This window comes from Onychostruthus taczanowskii, unplaced genomic scaffold (assembly GCF_017590055.1).
Source record: "Onychostruthus taczanowskii isolate IOZ18803 unplaced genomic scaffold, ASM1759005v1 scaffold84, whole genome shotgun sequence".
In the NCBI taxonomy this organism is placed as follows: Eukaryota; Metazoa; Chordata; class Aves; order Passeriformes; family Passeridae; genus Onychostruthus; species Onychostruthus taczanowskii.
Window position 1 is genome coordinate 162,954 of NW_024506332.1, and position 22,266 is coordinate 185,219.

Below are 22,266 nucleotides of genomic sequence, written 5' to 3' on the forward strand. Positions count from 1 at the left end.
CATCTTACCAGTACTTATAAAAGTAGCTCTATTTTCACAAAGAATCCTGTAACTGGAGCTGGCTTGATGAGCCCAGGAGCAGAAATGCTCGGACCTTGCCAGCCCTGGGCAGCAGACAGACCCTGCCCAGCCCAGCAGGGCAGAGTCTGCAGCTCCTTCTGACCTCCCATCTGAAGGAAATTGTGCTGAGAGGAATTCTATCTTATCCAGCACCACTGGGAGTAAACACTGGTCACAAAGCATCCTCCAGACTTTCAGGAGGATTGTCAGACAGAAAAATCCAAAACAGTTCCAAATTTGGAGCTGAATAGTGATTTAGTGTGCATCCCCCTCTTACCTATAAACATGACAGACCACTTCATAGAATCCAGGAATGGGTTGGGTTGGAAGGGACATTAAAGACCATGCCATTCCATCCCCTGTCATGGGCAGGGACATCTTCCACTATCCCAGGGTGCTCCAAGCATATCCAACCTGACCTGGGGCACTCACAGGGATGGGGCAGCCACAGCTTCTTTTGGCAACCTATGCCAAGGCTTCCCCATCCTCACAGGGAAGAATTTCCTCTGTATATCTCACCTAAGTTTCCCCTCTTTCAGTCTGGACCCATGAGCCCTTGTCCTGGCAATGCAGTTCCTGATGAAACTGTAAATTTCCTTTACATCCTCCTTCCTTGTAGGTGAAAACAAAGCAGTGGCCCCTGAACACCCCTGTCCTAAGTCGTGCCAGCTCCAGTTACACACATCAACCATTAAGAGAGTCAGAAGCTCCGTGATCTACCATAGAAAGGCATTCCAGGATCCAGGAGCTGAAATTTAAATTTCAAAGTAAGGTGGAAGTTAAAGACCGGAACAGCTCAAGGTGTAGGTTCTGCACAACTCCACACACTGGCTTTGCAAGGATGCGTCCTTCAACAGCAACAGCTGTACAACTATTCTCTTTTTTATAAATACCAGAATAAGCTATTTTCTCGCCTTAAAATTCACTGATTTGTCTTCAGATAACAAACAGCAAGTTACGCAAACTGCACCACTAAAAAAAAAATCTCTAAACAAACTTCCCAGTCTTATCAGAAAAGCATTAGGAAACAGTTTAAAATAGAAAAATGCATGTTTCCATACTCTAAATTCTCTGGCAGCAGTTCAGAAAGTTAAGTAATGTTTACTTTCCTTCCTGGAAAAACACCCCTCGCTCTCCCCCTAATGCAGCACTGCCTGTGCTGGGAGCACAGCCTGGCTGAGTCAGCTCAGCTCACATCGGGCAGGGCACAAAGAGGGACCTAATGAAGTGGAAACTAATTGAGCTTTCTCTTTTTCGTGGGGATGCTGTATCCAGCACCAGGTTTTTCAGGAGTACCTCCAGGTTTTTGTTCTGAAAGTGCTGGTTGAACTACAGGGCATAGTTCAGAAAGCCTGGTGGTTTATTTTGGTTTTCAAGGCCCAAAACACAAAGGAGTCTTCATAAATCACAGACACAAGGCAAAGATCCTACAAACACTTGCAGGGAATCAGGGCTTCACTTTCAGATGGTGAAATGCATACTTTACAGGTATGCATACACACAAAAGTGTAGATAACGTTTTTATAGTGACCTTTGCCATTAAACAATTCAAATTCTAAGCTTTTCATATGTGTACAGTGAAGCCTGAATCCAGTGTAAGGAAGACTCAACATCCCACCACTGAACTCAGTCACAGAGCACCTGGAGACTCCCTCAGGTCACAGTAGAAGGGAACTTTCCCAGAATCTGAAATTCTTGGACAAGAATGAAAGGAAACTTGAAGACAGTCCTCAACTCCATCAAAATTGATTTACACCAGAATAACCCCAGAGCAAAGAAAGTGCTGCCTTATGCAAGACGATCTTGTATTTATTCTTGCATTGTAACTAAAAAGGTTTTGAAGCAATTTAAAAGCTCAGTCCCAAGTTTCACTGTGAGACTCAGAGAGAGAAACTTTCTGGAAGTAGGGTTTATAATTTTCTCTTATTCCTCTGGAAAAAGAAAATCCCATTTACACAAAGTTCTGGATTTACAGATTAAAAATATAGAAAAGAATAACTAAAATGGGTGGTACCAGTAATCGGAATGGTGCCACTTCCACCTAGAATGAACAACTCTCCTCTTGGTAAACAGAAATAACCTGTGCTCTTGAACCAAGAACATGGAGGCAGATTAACAATTAGGGTTTATGTCCCTTACTCTTTAATCTGCAAATTAAACCCAATTAGGAAACAGAAGAGAAATACAAGGAATACAACAGAGTTGACCAAAAAATCATACAAAATCTCGGCAATTCTACTTTACATTTAATATGCCACCACATTATTTTCCTTACAGAATTTTTCCTGGACAAGGTGCTGGAGGACTTGGAGAAGGTACACAAGGCCAGCCAGGGGGAATATTTTTATTAAGTGCTTCAGGAAATGAAGCAGATGATCCCATGTCACTAAAAAACAAAACAAAAACAAACCCAAGCAATCTTTCAAAAAAATTATTCCAGTCTATAAACAGCAGCTTCAATGTTCGTGTCACCCAGAACAAAACAGTTCCATACAACATCTTAAAAAGCAGACCTGTAAAAAAAGGGAAAGAGAAGAAAGACAAAAGAAAGGCGCAGCATGAAGTAATTTCAGACAAGCAGTTTTGTGAGAGCTTTAATGGCACAAAATGTTTATAAGCTACAACTTATACATGTAAACTGTATATAATGTTACAAAGTGCTAACTAATTTATGAAGAATGCATAATCACTTTGGCTCAGTTAACTCCAATATTTCAACAAAAGTCAATTAAAAATTTGAATTTCTAACAATCTTCAGCTTTCACTTTTGAAAACAGTAAGTAAATATGCATTTGCTGCAGTTAGGTCAGCCTGCATCTTTAATGTGCGAGTTTATGCATTTTTTCTTGATCCTATTTACAAGTCTAGGCCAGTTTTCACTAAATGTAAGAAAAATGAAGCCTACACTTTTTTTTTCCAAAACTGTAAACAGGTATAAAGCTTTTTAAACAACATTTATCTTAACAAAACTTCAACTCTCAATAATTGAAACCCCTTTGTGAATGATACAACACTCTGTTCCTGTTCATTGTAAAAGTGGAAGTTGCAGATTTTCCTCCAAAGCTTAGAACAGGATCTCAATAAACACTGCATTGTGTCCCAGCCAGTGTTACAGTGACCACGGGGCATTCCTCAGCTCTGGGTTTCACAGGTTTTACTCCAAATGTCATTAGTGGTCTTGATACTCCAGCCACAAGTTTGCACTGTTATTTATCAGATACTCTGAAGAATTAGCTTTTAATTTAGAAAGGTGTAATTTACTGGGTTTTCCTCTTTAAAAAGTACTCCCTACTTAGTAAAAATCTCTTTTTCCACTACTCCAATTTCATACAAAACAAGGTGCTGTGTTAGAAGCGAAAGTGGTCCAGCCTTTCTCCTGTCCCCTCAGATTTTAGGGCTGTAAAATTAAGTATTTGATGCTCTCTAAAATGCCCTCCACCTGGTTCCCCTGCCCGCCCCCACCTCTGGGTGAAACCAATATCCACACCCAAAACAAACCTGCACTTAGTGGGCAGCTCAAGTGCCACTAAGTATTCACAACTAATAGAAAAAAAAAGCAGATTACTCAAGAGGATTTGTTGTTCACCCTGAAAGCATTCTCTGACAGCATTCAGAAGTAGAGAATGAAAATAAATACAGTTTAGCAGTGGATTCATACTTAACTTTTTCACTTCCTGGAAGCTAACTAAAGTTTTTTTAACCCAAATCTCAGCTGGGATTTAGCTTCTATGCATCAATTAGTTCATGCAATCACTGCTCTATCAAATAATCAACTTTATAAAGTCTGATGCAAGCAAACAATTATAGGTAGCTGTCTTCTCCAAATGGCTGACTAGATTTTCTTATTTTCTACAAGCCAGCCAACTAAAGTTTTTATTTAAATGAGATTTTTGCTAGTCTAAAAATTAGCATTGGTTCCCTAAATACTTAGTATTAAAGTCTATATCATATTTATATATATATATATACATATATATATATATATATATATATATAAAGGAGTATTCTATCCTTCAGAGTTCATGCTACATGTTCTGAAAGCCAATAAAATCTATTTAGGGACAAGACTGTCCCGATGCTTTGTAACAATTTGGTACTAAAGCTTCACATTTCGAAAAGAAGTGTCACTGAAGGAGGACAAGGCTTAATGTTCCCTAAGATAAAAGTTCAACAACATCAGTGAGAAATCTACCCTAACATGAGACATCACAAGTGACTTTCAGGTTCCAAGTATCCCCAAAAAGGAGACTGTACAGTAAACAATGAGAGAGAGGAATATTGAAAATTCATTTGCAGAAGACATTTCAGAGCTTTTACAACTTCTGAACCTTTATGCACCTGCAAGATTGTCCCCCTTAAGGATGAGTCAAACGCTTTTCCTGCTGAAACTGCCGGATCTTCAGAGATGCAAATGGGTCCACAACAAACAGAAGAATTTCCTTTTACACAGAGCCTACCTACACTACAGCTGCTGGGTTTTTCCTTAATTTAGAACTACTGTGAAAAGGAAAATTTCGCATTGAAAATTTTCCCTTAAGAAAACAGGTAAAGAAAAAAAAAACTTCTTCACATGCAAACAATGCAATTTTTCTAATATTTCCTAGGTATCAGACAGGTTTTCCTACAAGGAATAAGGAGCTGACTTCATAGAAAAGACAAGATTACAACAATTACCTAGTATTAAAATATGCTGATGGATTTAGTTATCCTACTTTAAAATTTATGCAGTCTTTGCCTCCTGCAATTCAAATGGTGTTTGTTAGCCAATACAAGGGGCTGAGTAAATTCCCCTCAAAAGCTGATTTAAACTGGATCTTTATTGCCAGTGATTTCTTAGTTTATTCCATAACCAGCTTCTTTTTTACAAAAGAAAAACTCTTTCCCGCTTCAATCAGTAATTTCCTTCCAAAGAGATTGTTTTATCACCACCATGCAGTCAACACTTAGACCATGCACGACTGCAACTGAAGTCAGGTTGCACTAAGGAGGCAACAGCATCACTGATAAAATTAAACTTGCTGGTGGCATTTTGCATTGAGAGAAGCCCTTGCAACATAGAGACAGTTGTAAACTCCATCCAGCAACTCTGACGTGTCTTGCAGGCCAAGAGGCAGGGGGATGGGAGAGAGGGAAAGAATGTGGATAGCCAAACACCTCAACAGAGTTCCAACACAATACTGAATTCCAGAGTTAGCAAAAACCTGGATATGGAAGGAAAGGGTGAAGTCAGGGTCATGCTTAAAATGGTCTCAAGTCAAATGTACTAAATGAGACAGTAACACCTTCACAGGTCACATGGGGTCCAGGTTTGCCCTCCATGGGTTCAGTAAGTGCTGGCTGAAGGTGTGGTCAGGCGTTTCCCAATGTAGATGCTGAAATAAAAAGTATAAGGATATCATATTGCACAGGAATATTCCCTGCTTTCCCACAGTAAACTGGAAATTACAGAGTTTGTGCTACACACACCACCTCAGCATCATTATTTGTACAGTGTAGTTTCATGCTGGTCAGTAGAAGTTATTTTTCATCTATTATAATTTTCCCCCTTATAACTTGAAGCATTTAAATAGAAGGCACATAATCAAATTGCACATGTTACAACTGCAAAGGTTATTTGTGAACTCATCCATGCATATTCAGTATAACTTGATTTATTCTAGAAATAAAGTACATTAAAGCCTGTAAAGTTCTAATCGTTGCTAAGTTTTCCTGCTTTTGTAAAAGTACACGAAGTTTGAGTGACAGGTAAAAATCATTACTCTAGAAAAAGTCCTTTTCAGCAGGACCTGACATTCAAACAAAGTGGAAAGGCAAAAGCTGAAGTGAGAATTAGGTTAATACTTACCCTAGTCCCAGAGCCAAAACATGAGATATGAACAGAGATGGAATGAAAACCTTAAGAAATTCTGCAGAGAAAATGCCACCTTTTTTCATTGCTCCACTTTTTCTCATACTTAGAGACACTGAACGTTTAGGATGTCTGAAATGGAATTCCCTGGAAGAAGAGGGGGAGGGGGAAAAAATTCAACAATACTTTTTTGTTTCCTTCCTTTTTTTTTTTTTTTTTGCACATAAATGCACAGATCTCTGTAGGAACATTTTTTTTTTTAAGTACAAAGAGCTAGAGATCAAGCCCGAGATCCCTTACACAGAGTAAGGAATCAAAGATAGTAAGAGGGGGGATTGTGCAGAGACCACTTACACAGACAGTATAGACACAAAGGGAGCAGGAGCTGCAGAGAGAGGCAGGTCCGAGAGAGGGAATTTCAGGATGTGATTTGTTAGCAAGAGGCCTCATTTTTTGTTCCAAACACAGATACAGAAGTCTGCCAGATTTAGACAGCATCCTCTATTTTAATAAAAATGCTTTGCATTCAAGGATCTCAAGGTTTCCCCTTCCGTGGATGAACATTACATATTTTACATAGAAAGAAAAAAAGGGACAGAGAATTTAGGAGTCTTGCTCAACACTCTTCCATTCAATAAGCCAAGACTAAATCCCATGAATCCCAGCTCCAAGTACCCAGCTCTCCCACTAATTACAATTTTGTCAAGAAACCTTGCAATCAGCTTGCTGCTGCTTTATATTACCTTCAAGTCATTCTGTTGCTATTTTTGATTTTCATACTTCATTGTTTTGACCTTTTTAGCCTCCCCACAGAGAAATCAATCTCTTCCTAAGATGAACTTATTTGGATTGTGAGACTGTGACGATCCTTTCCTTCATCTATTCATTAAAATATCTTAATATTCATTAAAAATGTGAAGTTGAACTCACTTGGGAGGAATGTTTTCAGGCCTACTTGACCAGTCTGACACCCAGTCTGCACTTTTCTTCAAAACTTCCAATTCTTTCTCTCCTTCTACTGCTTCTTCTTCGGACTGAAACACACAGGGGACAAGCCTTGTAACACACAATTAGCTCCTCCTCAGGGTGTTAAACTGAGAGTGACAACAACAGTGGTGACATGATAAGCACCAAATGGTGGCACCTGATAAACGAGCAAGTGTTCTTGGACTGCTGATTATTTCAAAGAGATTTGATTTTGCCAGCAGAAGTCAGGAAACCACAAATTCTATTACTATAGCCAGGATTTCCACATTATTGCAAGCTGTTTGTTTTTTTTAAACTAACAAAAACAAATTATTATTTTAATCCTGAATGTAATAAACCAGAACGGTGCAAAAAATATTTACAAATGGAAAAAAAAAACATTAGGTTGATGGCATTCCATTTAAAGCCCACAGAACATGACTAAAAGCATGGCAAGTCAAATAAAAAGGTTTCAAAACCAGTATTTTGACTTTTTAAAGGTGTTATTAGTCATTTAAAATCTACATTACTTGCAACTAGTAGCTTCTACTGGATGAATCCCAGATGCAAGAGGGAAAAGCAAGCACTCACTCTAATTGTATATAAAGATTTAACTTCACATCAATAGATGCAAATGTTACCATATAAGAAAAGAAATAAATTAGGAAGAGTAGAGAACACCACTGACTTTAACTCCTACCTAGTGTTAAAACAATCTCCTGAGTGACTCTTATTAAAATAAGATAAGCCACTTACAACATTAAGTGAGAACCACAGCAAACCCAGAGGTAATCAAATAGCACAGTCACAAGTGAGATGCAGGGCTCACCAACACCTTCATTCAGACCCTTTTGGCTCTCAGGGCAGAACTGCAACAGTCCCAGGTCTTTGACAAAATTAAATGCAAGGTTTCATTCTTCCAGGAACACTTTTTATTTATACTGCTGAAGACAGCAAATTTTATGAAATTATCAAACTAAGAGTTCAGCATTAGTCTCCTCTCAGTTTGTGTCATGGAGATTACTCACTGTCATGTGAGTATCTGCACAGCAATCGGTGAGCACCCTGAAATCCTATGCAGAAATATGAACATTTCAAACCCAGCTTTAACACCCAGTGCCAGCAGGGTTACACAGTAACATGACTGCTAGGAAAGTAGCATTTCTCAGCTGTACAGATGGAGACTCGTTTTTCCCTCACTCCAATACTATAAATCTCTAAGTCAAATTTCAATTAAAACAGAATATAAGTCTTTTGACATCACAAAGAGCATATTCTACCCCTCAAGCCTAGATCAAATATCCATAACTTACAAATGTATATTTTAAAAGTTAAAGAAGAAAATACCTGAGAACTACTGTCTTTACTTGTGTGCATTTCCACATCAAAAGTTATCTGTCCATCATCTTGAGGTGACGGGCTAAAGAAAAATTGATATCATAATGTCATTTTGTCAACTAAAGAATCATCAGTGTAGGTAAATCTCAGCTGCATCATTTCCTCATTTGCTTCTGGACATTATTCAGCTGAGTTACAGACTGCACCACCCTTCAGATCCCAAAAACTACCATTAGAAAGTCTTCCCAACCCCCCCCACCTTTTCAAATTTTTAAAATTTATAATCCTACCTTTCTCAACAGAGTTCACAGTTGCTCCCTAAAGCAAAGAAAGCGCTGCCCAAAAGTTCAGCTGCTACAGAAAAGATACAACTCCCTTTGTTCTTGCAGAGAACGCTACCAGTACTGTGAATTACGTGTGCTTTTGTACCATTACCAGTGGAAGCATCACACAGTTACCTATTCCAAATACTGGAGCACAACAGACTTTCCCCTGACCAAAAGCTTTACCCATCCACAGGACAAAAAGGGCAATAAAATCACAGGCAGAGTAGCCAACACTCCTTTACCTGTCACAGTGGGAACTACCTCTTGAACTGCTCTGTCCTGACTCGTGCTGTGCATCCAGGAGGATTTTTTCCATGTCTCCATTGTGGATGGAGGAGGAGGATGGCACGTGCTCCAGGCCCCCGTTCTTGCCGTTGCTGTTGTCGTTGCCGTTGCCGTTCATCTGCAGCTCCACCCAGGAACCTGTAGGGTAGCCACACGTCACCCCATGGACACCCCAGCACCCAACACACCTTCAGTTTATCAACTGCACCCAGAGGGAAACACAGCATGCTGGCTTCAGATAACACACACTGACCTGAGAGAGCTCATAAACACGGGATAGAGACAACAGCAACAGGGCTCTTCTTCTTTCATCAACACAAACACCCCTAAACGCTGCGTTGTTTCTCCCTAACTCTGGAGCTGGTCAACAAGCTGTCTCCTTTCTCCCCAGCTATTAAAATTTTAATCAGCCACATCTCTCTGCAGTTTGGAGCTTCAATTAACTACAGATCACTCCATTACACCTCACCCTGATCTACATTCCTTTCTCAAACAGAATTTTCATCCCTATGCCCCTAATACAAAACTTCCCCCTGTGCAGCTTTATGTTCTCCTTTCCTTTACTTCCAAAGGCCTTGGATCAATCCCAGACTTTTCTATACAACAGGCAGGCTGCCATTCTCAGGTCCCATTCAGCTTGCTTTGCCCTGGCACAAACATCTCCCATAAGTCTCCAATTGACTGTTTTCCCCCCATTTTTTGGTAGTTTTACCTATGGGACATCTACACGTGCACTAAGATTCAACAAAGAGCAAGAGTGTACTCTGGATGACAAGAGCAGCTGCTAAGAAGTTCACATACTGTGTACATAAAGAGAAGATTTTTATTTTAAAATGTATTTCACTTATATTTTATGTGCAGATTAACTAAATATGAGAGTGTATGTTCTGATACATTCTTTAATGATATGTTTCAACTGGTGACATGTAGAGATACATGTCACCACAACTCGTGTGTAATTTAGTTTATTCCACCTGAAGGTGCTTTCAGGGTTCTTTTTGGATTTGGTTAACTATTTTTTAAAGTTTGGACATCTTCCCCAGGAGGTAAAAATATCCAAGCAAGACAAGCAAGCCTGAAGCTACAAATACAACATTCTGAGCATTATTTGTGCAAGTCCTACATTTTAACACTGATTTTTGATTTCTGAAATGTACCTGGGAGTGCCTGCACTTATTTTTTGTACCATGGTTCTGTCTCTGGGAGCTCAATCAGTGACACAGGAAGGGATGTTTAATAATGAGCCTGTTTTCAACTTGATTTGGTGAAGAATTCTCCTTTAGTACCACTTATTCACGATGCCATTACGGTGATGGCCATGGAAGCATCATGCTCTGGTGGTTCCCAGCCTAGTTTTCCCAGGCTGGATTCACAAACAGGGGATTTTGGCAGTGCACAGGCACCAGCTCAGCACTGCACATTAGGCTTTTCAGACAATCAGGTGTTAACTGGGAAGAGGCAGCTTTGCCCAGTCAGCATCAGACAGAGACTGTGCTATTCCAGATTGGTGATGATTGCTGGTGTCTGAATTCCTAAATAAAATGGCCAGACTCTAAGGGCTTCATCAGGAAGGTTGTTCTGCCTTGCAGCAGCAAGAGACCACACCTGCAGAAAAGCAGGGGCAAATGCAGTTAGCAAGTGGTCAAAAGACAGGTAAAAAATAGGTAGAAAGGTATATGTCCCAACAACCACTTTTGGCTATTGGAAAAATCAGGATCTGCAAAGCCATCTAGGATCAAAAAAAATCAGCAGAGGGCAAAAGCGTGAGGGGATGTGTTCCTCTGACACTAGAACACCCAGAGGATGGTGATCAGATCTGCTTACTCTGACACACAGCTCTAAACCCCCTGTCACAAATGAAGTTTTTACTCATTTATCTTGGGCTGACAAATTCTGTATTTATTTAAAACACACCGTGGCCATAGTAGGAAGAAATCCCAAACTCTACCGTGAGTAAAGAGTCCCTGGGCTGAGCAGGAGCTGACATGAGGAGCAGCACGTTCCCAGCTGACCTCACCGGGAATGACTCAAAATACATTCAAGGAAGCATAATCTGCCATCAAGCTGCAGCACGCTACCCTCTGCCACTGGCACTCACAACCGGTTTGGGACAGGGAGCAGGGAACATCACTGGGTTCAAAGACTGATTACAGGGATGTAAATCTCTGTTTCTTTAAAGAGATGGACAGGAATGTATTGGAGAATAAACTGCCCAAATAACAGAGAATGGGGTTTGCCCCGAGCTTTTTTGTACATTAATCACCTGCCTGAGAACTTTTAATTTCACTGTATTTCTACTTGACAGTAAAATAGGAAATGTGGCAGAATGAAGAGTGGTAGAACCAAGAGTAATAGAATTAAGAAATGTGGCAGCATCTCCTCCCTTCACAAATCACATAACACACACTCCTGGAGAAAAAAAAAACCTCCAAACAACTGCTCACGTGAATTGTATTTTTCTCCAAAATTGTTTGAATTTTGTCTTTGCTCTGTGGCTAATTATTTCACTATGAATTTATATACACTGACTTTAATTCTATGTTTTTCCATAACTTGGTGGACTGTTTAAACAGCAGGAGTTAAACATGTTGCAGAAGCCTGGTCTCATTTTGTTTATTCCCTCTGATTTCAGCTCGGTGCATGAAGTGGAGATATCAAAGGCAATATATAAATTAAATACCTGTATATATTTTATAGATATAAAAATACTCCAAGCTACTACTAACTCAGCAGCTCAAAAGTAATCTGACACATGATCAACCTGAATAAACTAATAGATAACACTTTTACAATTAAGTACATTAAAAAAAAAAATAAAAAAAAAAAAGAGGAAAAGGAAAAGAAAGCCAACCAGACTCCCACAATGGTAATTATTAAGCAGATTTTCCATGACAGAGCTAGATGGGCTCTTGCCTAAGGTGGGATTTTTTTTGTCAATATGTAACAGAGCTTTATAATAATTAAAATACAGGAAGCATCTAGAATTCCCAAAAGCAAGCACTTGGGTTTTTTTTCTCTATGAACCCAACAAAGCACAGGTTACCAGTTTTATTCCCAGCTCTTCTGCCTTCCAAGTGCTAAGGGATCTTTGAATAAAAGTCCCTAAACACGCACAAATGGCACACAGAGCACCGTGAATACATGTCTCAGCTCGTTAGCCTGAAAAGCTCACTGAAAAGCTGAATGGCAGAAAATGCACCTCTGCCACCAAAGCACTGTGCAGGTGAAAGCAGCACTAAGCCTGTGAGGAACTGACTGGGTGCATGTGTTTTGTTGCTGGAGCACAGTGTCAAACATTTCCTCTCCCACCTTGTGCTCAGCTCCTCCAGCAATCACTGAGCCTCTGCCGCTGCCCCAGCAGCAAGGTCTCCGTGGGCAGATCCATCCCTGCCTTACAGAGCTCTCAGCTCTTGTCGCTCTTATCACCCAGCAGATTAACGATACCACAGTTACCATGTCACCAGAAATCAAAAATAAAATATACAGGCATCAAATACGGCCATTTCTGAAGTAAGCATCGAGTCAGGCACCCAGCATGTCGCAACTCTGACAGCCTAATTGTTATTTAAGTACAACAGGCCTGAGTAATTTGCCAAGATTATTGACTCAGGTAACATTGTTTAAGGTGCCACGGTTATCACACGATGCAGTGTTACCACAACACAATAGCAGCGCTATGAAAAGGGCACAGTTTATTCTTCCTTTCATACAGTTTCCATTGAGTTATGGAAAAGCAACCAACGAGTTTATTTTGTGGTCAGCTAAACTGCATCGTAAACCACGGAGGTTACATTTATCATCAATGCAATTTATTCGTCTCTTCTATCCTTAAAATTTAGAGATGAAAAGACACACTGAAGGAGCTGTTTATAACGAAGCGAAAGCATTTGCCAAGTAAGTACCAGAGCCTGCATGATGTGCCTTACTAGGGTTATCCCAGGAACAAAAGGATGCAGCAAAGCAGCTGACAGAGATGCCGGATATAGAGGGAAATAGCTCACGTCAGTGCTATTGACTCAGCCACTGAATAAATTCATTCCCACAGCCACGCTCCTCCCCCTACCCCGCTGTATCCCCATCGTCGCTGTTCGGGTAAACTCCGTGTAACCACGCAACGAGCCCGGGCCGTTCCTCGGGGGACTCGATCGCCCTCAGCGCCCCGCGAAAGGAGGCGGTCGGGTCCCGCCAGGCGCAGCGCTCCCACAGCCCGGGAGCCCGTTTTATGCACCCCGGCAGTGCCGCGCGGCCCCTCGGCGCTCCCAGCCGCCCCCGCTGCCCGGGGTTCCCCGGTGCCCGCCGGCCCCGCCGCCGCCGCTGTGCCCCCTGCGGCCGCCGCCGGGCCACTTATACCGGCTGCGCGCCGGCCATTGGCCCCCGGCGGCTCGCGCGGCGCGTCCTACACCAATGGCGGCCCGCAGCGGAGCGAGGGGGTCGCGGCCCTCACGGCCCCTTCAGGGCCCCCCGCGCCATTCCCCGCCCGCACTCACTGTTGAGGCCGGGCTCGCCGTGCGTCCCGTCCGCCGGCGGGTTGTTGTTGTTGTTGTGCTGCGCCTGTTCCTGAGGGCTGGACATGGCGGCGGCGCGGCTGAAGCGACTGAGGAGCCGCTGGGGCAAAAACAACAAACCCGGACTCCGTTCCGGGCCCGGCCGCCCCGCCCCGCCCCGTCGCGTCGCGCTGCGCAGGCGCGGCACGCGCTGCTCCCGCCCTCCGCCTCCATGGCGCGACCCGCGCCCGCGCACGTCCCGCGCGTGCGCAGGGCTGAGGGAGCGGGAGTGGCGGAGCGGGGCGGGGCCCGGGGCACGGGAGAGACTCGGCCGGGCGGGGAAAGCCCCGGGGCCGCCGAGCCGAGCGGTGCCCGATCGCCGCCCTGTCCCCAGCCCAGAGTGCCCCGGTCAGGCTGGGAAAGCTCCCCCGGGACCGCCGAGCCCAGCGGTGCCCGATCGCCGCCCTGTCCCCAACCCAGAGCTCTGAGTGCCCCATCCAGCCCTTCCTGGGACCCCTCCAGGGATGGGCACTCCAAGCCTCCCTGGGCAGTTCCCTTTCCACAGCCCGCCTGCTTTTAATCTTGTTCTCTTCATTCTGTTTTGACATCACTTCAAGGTTTATTTGGAGGCCTAGACTCTTTTTGGTGTAATTTTGTGACTTCAGTCTCATCTCTCTCATACGTATATCTATATTTATAAGAATTTTTCTTACCAAAAGTTGTAAAGGAACCTTTTACACCATGAAGTCCTCCCATCAACAGCCACGAGAGTATAAATCGTGGTTTTTTTATTACCGTACTCACTGAAGGAGTTCAGTAACAGCAACACCATCAGAGTGAAGCCACACAGATACAACCCCAGTAGTGTTCTTTGTTTGCTCCCCATTACAAATGTGAAGAAATCACTTATTTCTGTGTCAGAACTCTTTTAAGCTAGAGAAAAAACTTGTATGCACAAGTGTCACAAACATCCTGTACTACAATACCTGTCATAAGAATTTTTTGTCTTCTATTCATCTACACTAATGTTTGGAGGTTTGAAATCTGCCTTTTGTAACACCAACACTTCTGAATTTGACTGCAGACCTTGCATGACTGTACCAAATATCTGACCCTGTGGAAAATCTGGATGTCTCTGGGACAGCACTGGGAGAGAATTAGCTATGTTAGTAGTAACAAGAAAGCAGCAATTGCATTAATTTGATAAAACATCTGTTTACAGGTGGAGGGGCTGCAGAAACATTTGAGATTGAAATCAGAACAATGAGCTACTTGTGATTTTGAATAAAAACCTGCCCAGGTAACCCCATCCTACTTTGCAACCCTCAAATCACAGGCTAACATGAGCATTTGTCACCACCCTCATTCAGGAAGCATTTGCCACAACACTTGTGGCATTAATATTTATCAGTCAAGTGGGACTATTAAAATTTCTGAGTCAGAAATAAATTGATCAAGATTATAGAGTGAGTCAATGCAGAGCCAGAAATAGCATTCACAAGGCCTGACTTTGAGCCGTGTGCTCGAACCACTACACAGGTTCCTTGAGGCATTTGAATGTAATTAAGGTTTGTAATTTGAATCCTTGGATGGAAAATGCTGTGACAATGGCAGCGTTGGATGGACACAAAACCACACATTAATAGAAGACAAACAATGGCCACAGATTCCTGGGAAAAGCTTTTTGTACTGGAGTGCAATACAAAGGTTTTTCTTCCAGGAAAAAAAAAAAAAAAAAGTCTATTGAAATCAAACAATTAACAAGACCTGTGCCAAGATAATCCCACTGGTTTACCTCGTGGTTCCAAGGTATTCTAAATGTTCAAGTAAAGAAGGAGAGCTCTGTCTACCCCTGGATCCCTGGAAGTGCCCAAGGCCATGCTGGACAGGGCTTGGAGCAGCCTGGGACAGTGAAAGGTGTCCCTGCCCCTGGCAGGGGGATAGCACTGGATGGGATGCATGGTCCTTTCCAACCCAAAACATTGCATGATTCTCAAGTCTACAACATGCCACGGTTACTTTTATTTTCTTTGTTTGGTATTTCTGTTCCCCAAAGCTGAAAAAGCGCCCTTTCCCGAGCTGGACACACCCAGCATCCTCCCAGCACAAGGGCTCCTCACCCTGCACGCCTCGGCTGAACTCTTTGTACTGCAATAATCCACTCTGGAAACGCTTTTATGGTGTTTCATATTTAGCAACAACTGATCACTGTTGATTCCGGAGGTGACTTCGAGGGACAGTGACCACACCTCGCCGTGATCGCTCGCGGTTCCGAAGCTTCCACCTCTCTACAGTAACGTTTGCCTCCTAGTGGAGAGCCCTGGCTCAGAAAAGCATTATAAAGCATCCAGGGCTGTTTTCCTGTTTGCAAAGGTTGAGACTGTTAAAATTGGAGGGTAAAATTCACCGTGTAGAGAAATTGTATTCACAGTTTTTATTCTCTCAGCTGTGAAACAGACACTGGTTTTAGTCCACCGCTTATCTTTACAAGCCCAGACCAAGTTAAGTAAGATGTTTGCTGCAGGCAAACAAACAGCTCCAGACACCCAGAGTCATTACACAGCAGCCTCACTCCCAGCACACCTCCATCCAAGACACTAGTCCTTCCCTTTACAACAGCCAATTCCATGGGAAAGTGTAAAAGAAGGCACCTTTTATTCAATAAAAGGAGTGTTTGATGGGAGCCTGGATGTTTTACACCTCTACAGCCCAAGGGGAAGAGCAGAAGAGCAGCACACAGGAAATTGCTTCCCAGCTCTGCTGTGCCTAAGAGGAGGACAATAAAAATCTCTATTAAAATATTGGTATTCCATCATCCACAGCCCCTCTCCAGGAGGGGAAATCCCACAGGTTTCCACTTGTCAGCACTACCTGACCTTTTTCCAATCAGGCTGATAATAAAAGGATCTGTAGTTAAGCAATAAATGATCCTGTCCTCCCTGAACAGAGCAGTAGGGGAACAGGTGCTGCTGCATATCCAGCATGTTTTCCAGGCAGTGACAAAGGACTTGAGGCACAGGGCTCTCCTGCACCTCAGCACTGTGTCAGCCAGATAAACACCTCACTGAACAGTAACTGGTGGCACGAATGACACTGCAGTTGTCACATTGTAGATACAAACCACCTAAGTGGTGGTTGGTGGCATTTCAGGACCATCAGTGGCATCAGGACAAGAGTGCAGGGAGGAGAATGCCTTCCCTGTGTTTAGTCTGGTGCTCAGGGACTGGGAATTGCAGACGGGCACTGGTTTTACTGGGCACTGAGGATGCTGTGTGACTGGAGCAGCTGAAGGCAGGGACCAGCACCACCCTGCCTAGGACAGGAATGGGGACACAGTTCCCCAGGCACAAGGAAGAGACCACTCATCAAAAGTACCTGCAAATGCAGAAGAGGGTAGGGGCAGGAAAGAGCATAAAAAGCATCCTGACAAAGTGTATTCTCTGTGTACTTTTATTAATAAAATATATGATTTACAGCATGTATCAGTGGACAGTGTGCTTAGAGAATTCTCTATGGGATAGTGTGACAGCACAGGCAGGAGCTGGGTTTGGTGAGGACAAGTTAAACCTCAGATGAATGACATCTCACGGATCACCATTACCAGCAAAGCCAAACCCTTTCCCAAGGGGAGCTTTAGCCCATCCCAGCAGGCCCAGCTGTGCTCCAAGAAGAAGCTGTACTGGAGTATTGCTCTAGGTGACTGCACCCGGTCACGCTGTGCCATCTCCACGCGCTCAGCTCCGCGTGGGGCTGTGCTAAGCGCCTTCAGTGCATCCCTGGGGCTAGGGCTGGCACAGGAACAGCAGCCTCAATACCATGGCCCTCATCTTCCCAATCCAGCATGGCCAAACCTTCACAAAACGTGGTTTTACCAGCTCTGCAGCAAAAGCATCTCATCACCTCAGTGCCCTCACGCTAAGATAAAGAATGAGCTTTGGCCCTGGAAACAGCTACACATGTGATTAACGTTACTCAACGAGTTGTTTCTTGAACTGTTGGAAAGTCTGGTTGCTGGAGTAAAATTAGTCACATGCTACTAAACAGGAGTAGGGCCCACTCGTTTATTCACCCACTGGAAAACAGCTGCTGTCCCTGGGGCAGTTCATTTGTTTTACAAGGCTAACAGGTGAAAAAAAAAAAGGTAAAATCCTTACAAAGGCTCATGGTCACGCATGCACGGTACAAGACAAATACTGTATTTAAGAGAACTGGATTAATAAATATTAGAATTTTTACATTTTCACACCACTGCAGAAGGACTTAAAAAACTGAAGAGTGATTGCAATAGTAGTCTGGTTAATTAACTCTAACCCAGCCAAAATTTTACAGCAGAAACAGTATCTTAGTTGATCAAATCATAACGTCATTTTAATAACTACCTCTAAGCCACAGAAGTAATTAAATACAGGTAACTTAAAAGCAAAAATTCTCCCAGTCAAGGTAAATTCACCATGAATTCAAACTTCACTGAACATTTCCATGAAGGAGGAACAAAACCTAAAAGCACATTTAGCAAAAATACTGGAAGTAAAAACTCATGAGCCTTATAAAGCATCAATATTTAGTTAATCTTTGGATAAGCCTTATGTGCTGAGGAGTTGAAGTCTCTCACATCACTATGAACACTTATTTCATGCAGCTTCTGTACTCCACGTTTGGCTCCTTGCACCAGTGAACATTTCTATAAGTGCAGGAACTTTTGCAAAGCCAAAAGCCAGAAGAAAACATTTGCATGGTTAAAACTACATTTCCAGTTAGCAATACAGAAAATAGAGCAGCAGAATGCAGTGCAGTCATTAGCTATGGAACCATGGTGCTGGCTGCTACTACAGAACACCACACAGGAGCTCGGACAACTTCTCACAAAGCCACAGGGGACTTGGTGCTTTAAACAAGGCATTAAAGGTATTTTATCCTAAAACAAGGCATTGAAGAAACCAGGACAAAACTAAACATTAAGACATCAGTCCCAAAAAAATGGAATTTAAAACCTGAAGATTCTATTCCCTTTCTGATTAAAGCAACAGGTTAAAAAGAGGAGCATTCAAGGGCACAGGAAGTGACTGCTCAGATCAAAACCTTAAAGCAGTTGTGGTGCCAAGAGGGAATGGGTCATACATTGGCTGGTGCCCAGGTTACTCAGGAGTGAATGCAGGTGCCTGTGAAATCCCTCCCTCTCTTCATTCCCATGAAAAATAATTAATACTGGTTAAAATCATTACAAAAAACATAATTTTATTTTCATGCATCTAAGGTAAAACAGAGTATTTGTATAAAGAGGTAGTTAAAAAAAAAAAAAGAAAACAGATTCTCCATTCTTTGTCACTTTTATTCAGTAGTTTGTTTTTTTCCTTATTTTCTCTTTTTTTTGGTGCCAGACATGGCAAGGAGTGATTACAGTCAACTGTTTATTAAAACATTTGTTGCAACACAGACCCCCTTTACCACTGACCCCAAACGGACCCATTTTATGTGCTTTATTTTGTTTATTTTTTTCTCCATACACCACCACCAAGGCGAGGTGGAGGGGGGACGAGGGGGGAAGGGGGAGTCCAGGAGGCCAGAAGGAGGAGGAATGCTACAAGCCACAGCAAGAATGAGCTGTATTTAATAAAAAAAGGGGGCCACGAATGATACAGTAATGAGGTTACACAATTAAATCCCATAGCATGATTGAAGGCTTTCCCTGTGTCTGACGTCATCACAATGGAAGGCATAAAAAGTGGAGTAAACCGATGTTGAGACAGTCCAGTCTAGTCCATTAGGCAAGATGGTGCAAGTAGTCATTTAAATTAAAAAGTGCCCTATCCTCACCTAAATGGCTAGCAGGTACGGAGACAACAGAGCCACAGAGCCTTCTCCATGGAGCTATAAAAGTGTGTTGTCATATGGCACATTTTTAAACACTGGAAAGGGGTGCCATAATGGACCTCTCACTTGCTTTTGTTACAGGTACAAATGCTAGATTCAACTATTTCAACTATGCAGGAAGTGACTCTTCAGTTAGGAATGCCAACCCTAATTCATCTTGTCTTGAAATATATACAAGTTGTTTGTGGTAGCTACAGCAATGATGTTCTCCTTGGGGTGCCAGGCTGTGTGCAGGATCTTCTTGTTGAAGTCTAAGCTGTCGACGCTGATCTCGTCCTTCTTTCTCTTGCCGCTGGCGCACACCTTCCGCGGCTTCAGCACCGTGCGGGGTTTGTTGTTCTCCCGGGACGCCTCCAAGGTGATGTCTCGCTTCGTGTTTCTGTCAAACATCCTGAAGAAGTTGTTGTAAGACCCTGTCATGACAATGCTGCACAGAGGGGGAAGGAAGAAAGATGGCAGTTAGGAATTCCTCCTCCTTTTAGGAAGCCTGAGGGTCTCAGCTGAGATGATGCAAATGGAAGGGAGGTGCCTCAGCCACATCTGCTACAGCCAAAGGGAAGCAGGTACTGCAATGTTTTATAAACTTAAAACCTCCCAAAAATACCCTTTTTCCTTTCCTGGGTGTATTTTGTTATCGAAGCACCTCGAATGTCATTCTTTAACTTGCCTTTCACACACGCACGGGAGAGATCCAACAAACCCCAGACATGTCGGATTTTTAGCGACACACAAGTTGTGCAAATTTAGGTACTAAGCAGCACATCTAGTTTGTGAAAATCCCTCATAGCTCCTCATTCTGCATCAGCTGTTCAGTAAGAATAATATACTTACAAGTTTCCCTGTCCTTCTTTTGCCTCAAAAAATATTTGAGCAGATGCCAGATTTAAAAAAAAAAAATAAATAAAAAATAAAAAAAGGTGCACCACATCTGACAGTTTGGCAGGTGAACCAATGAGCTGCTTTAAGTGTCACAAATAAGCAGTTAATGGCACGATTAGCACAGAATCAAGAGCTGTCCTAAGTGGTGTTACTGGCAAGGTCACTACCATGGCAAATCACTGTAAAAAGGAACACTCCTGGAAGGTTTTCCCATGGGTTCCCCTAGAGGCCTGGTGCAATTCTTACAGTTAGTAATGCACATGTTACAGACTACTGAAGTCCTACAGCGTTGTCCAAAACCAGGTATTTGAGGTCCACTGCCCATTCTACGAAAAACTTGGAAAGTTCTGAAGTGCACAGGGATAAGAATTCCACTTGCCTGTCTGATCCATTCCAACAGCATTCAAACTTGTCAAAAATGCAATCATTCTCATACAGTGAGCAGAGTTTACTTCTGAGGTATTCATGCACCTGGAAAAGAGGGATCAGAGAAACTGAGTGAGCATTAGACTCACACACCTGTAAAACAGCCTTCCCAGACTGTTCCAAATGCAAGGAACCTGACACTGCTCACAAGAGCTCTTTCTTATAACAAAAACAGCAATTTTCAGTGGCAGCTAAAAACATTTTATGAAAAGGAAATGTTTTGCCTCCTGTTTTCTTCAGGATATAACACAGAACATAAAGACAGCCAAAGACTTGTCATGGTTCTCATGGCTGGAGATCACCTCTCCACCTCCCAAATTCCCACTGGGTAAGAGGGAGACTTTTTCAGCCCCAAACACAGGTTTGGGTTCTGCCACCACCCTGCAAATACCACGACCTTTCAGCAGGAGTGTGGAATCCCCAAACCTCAGGGATGCTCTGCCAGAATCCACAGACAAAACTGTAACTGCCACATCAAGACTATCAGTAAGATTTGGCCTCTGTCCAGGTTTTTTAATTTCCAACCCACATGATTTTCACCCAATACCTGGTATGTTTCCACAGGTCTATTTTCCATATTTAAATCCCAGATCTTCACTGACAGATAATCTCTAGTCATCATATATCGACCACTGTGGCTAAATTTGACATCAGATATGGAAGAGATGATTTCAGAGAAAAATGATCTGTTGCTAGGATCTTCTGGTTCTTCAAACACTGCCAGAAAATAAGACAGGCATTTCAAGAGGTCAGTTTGTGTCTCTTTGATACAAGACACACCCAAATTACTTTAACATTGTCTCAATAAACTTTCCACCTTGAGTTACTCTGTGTTATATACAATAACTTTTAAGGAGAAACAGTTGTGATATAGTTGCCATACTCTCTTATTGTACCAAGCCAAGGTCAGCTTCTTAAAAAATGAATTATTTGCTAATATGTGAAGTCTTGATTTACACATGCACCAGATTTCCAGCACCAAGTACAGACCAAATGGCCTTTAACCACCTGAAGTCTGCAAAAAGCCATTCCTAGTGTCCAAACAGAAGCTGCTACTCATTTTATTCACTATTTTTACTCCAGCAAAACATAAGTTCAAGATTTATTTAGATTTTAGGCTTTAGATCTGTTCAATACACTACAGGAATCCTACACAAATCCACACAGACAATTCAGTGTCTGATACACACTTCAGAGCAAACGTTCTGTGGCACAGGGAGACACTGAACTGCAGCACTCACACTTTGAATGTCTGTCACAGAGGGCTGATGCCCTCATGTCACACAGGCGAATTGTGCCTTTGCTGCTGCTGTAGACAAACGTGCTGCAGCTGTTGGGGTGGAACTCTGCAGCTGTGATCACCTCCGTCAGCTCCTCCATGTTGGCAGGCTTGATATCTACAATATCTGCAGCAGCTCTTTAAGGAATTGCCTCCAGCAAAATGGGTTTTTCCCAAGGTAATTTTCAGTTTCAGGTGCTTTCAGAAATGCTACTTCAGGCTTGTGGGACCCAGGCACAACCCAGGTAAGAGTTAAAATCAAGCCACACAATTTGTCTACAAAGCAAGGTGGTAACAATCACATTCTGAATCAGTTTCAGGGTAATTCTTACAGCAGCAAAAACCTGCTTCAGTTTTGCTCCACACTCCAGTAGTAATTAATTCTATACTACAAATTATCTCCCTAGTATTTCATATAGAACTTTATCTTGCTTAAATTCTAATTATTCTGCTACATTATAAAATGCTATTTTGTATTAAAAACTTCACACAGCTGTGGCTGCT

At 42.6% G+C, this 22,266-nt stretch overlaps 2 protein-coding genes across 3 annotated transcripts in view; both read right to left on the minus strand.

Annotated features, from left to right (window-relative positions):
- Positions 1-2,287: 2,287 nt before the first annotated feature.
- On the minus strand, positions 2,288-13,491 carry BNIP3L (BCL2 interacting protein 3 like). Of its 2 annotated transcripts, XM_041424809.1 has the most exons (7): positions 13,311-13,491; positions 8,781-8,961; positions 8,222-8,294; positions 6,839-6,942; positions 5,906-6,055; positions 5,343-5,432; positions 2,288-2,573 (listed from the first exon to the last, which is right to left on the minus strand). In XM_041424809.1, exons 1-6 carry the CDS (start codon positions 13,393-13,395, stop codon positions 5,384-5,386), a joined length of 642 nt encoding a protein of 213 aa, XP_041280743.1. In that variant the 5' UTR covers positions 13,396-13,491; the 3' UTR covers positions 2,288-2,573; positions 5,343-5,383. The 2 variants fall into 2 exon arrangements, with proteins under 2 accessions (XP_041280743.1, XP_041280742.1); XM_041424808.1 differs by lacking the exon at positions 2,288-2,573 and having other exon boundaries at positions 2,642-5,432.
- Positions 13,492-18,618: 5,127 nt separating this feature from the next.
- PPP2R2A (protein phosphatase 2 regulatory subunit Balpha) overlaps positions 18,619-22,266 on the minus strand; it is a 36,395-nt gene continuing 32,747 nt past the window's right edge. Inside the window, exons 7-10 of the mRNA XM_041424822.1 lie at positions 21,725-21,889; positions 21,031-21,200; positions 20,437-20,528; positions 18,619-19,605 (exon numbers count right to left, since the gene is read on the minus strand). Coding sequence (XP_041280756.1) covers positions 19,326-19,605; positions 20,437-20,528; positions 21,031-21,200; positions 21,725-21,889 — 707 coding nt within the window. The 3' untranslated portion in view covers positions 18,619-19,325. The remainder of the gene's footprint in view (positions 19,606-20,436; positions 20,529-21,030; positions 21,201-21,724; positions 21,890-22,266) is intronic.

Excerpts from the sequence above, each read along its gene's own strand:
- BNIP3L (XM_041424809.1), bottom strand. The coding sequence starts at position 13,395 with ATGTCCAGCCCTCAGGAACAGGCGCAGCACAACAACAACAACAACCCG. Across the intron at positions 8,295-8,780 it reads GGTAGTTCCCACTGTGACAG|CCCGTCACCTCAAGATGATG; the intron begins GTAAAGGAGTGT and ends ATTTTTCTTTAG. Across the intron at positions 6,943-8,221 it reads GTAAAGACAGTAGTTCTCAG|TCCGAAGAAGAAGCAGTAGA; the intron begins GTATTTTCTTCT and ends TGTGTGTTTCAG.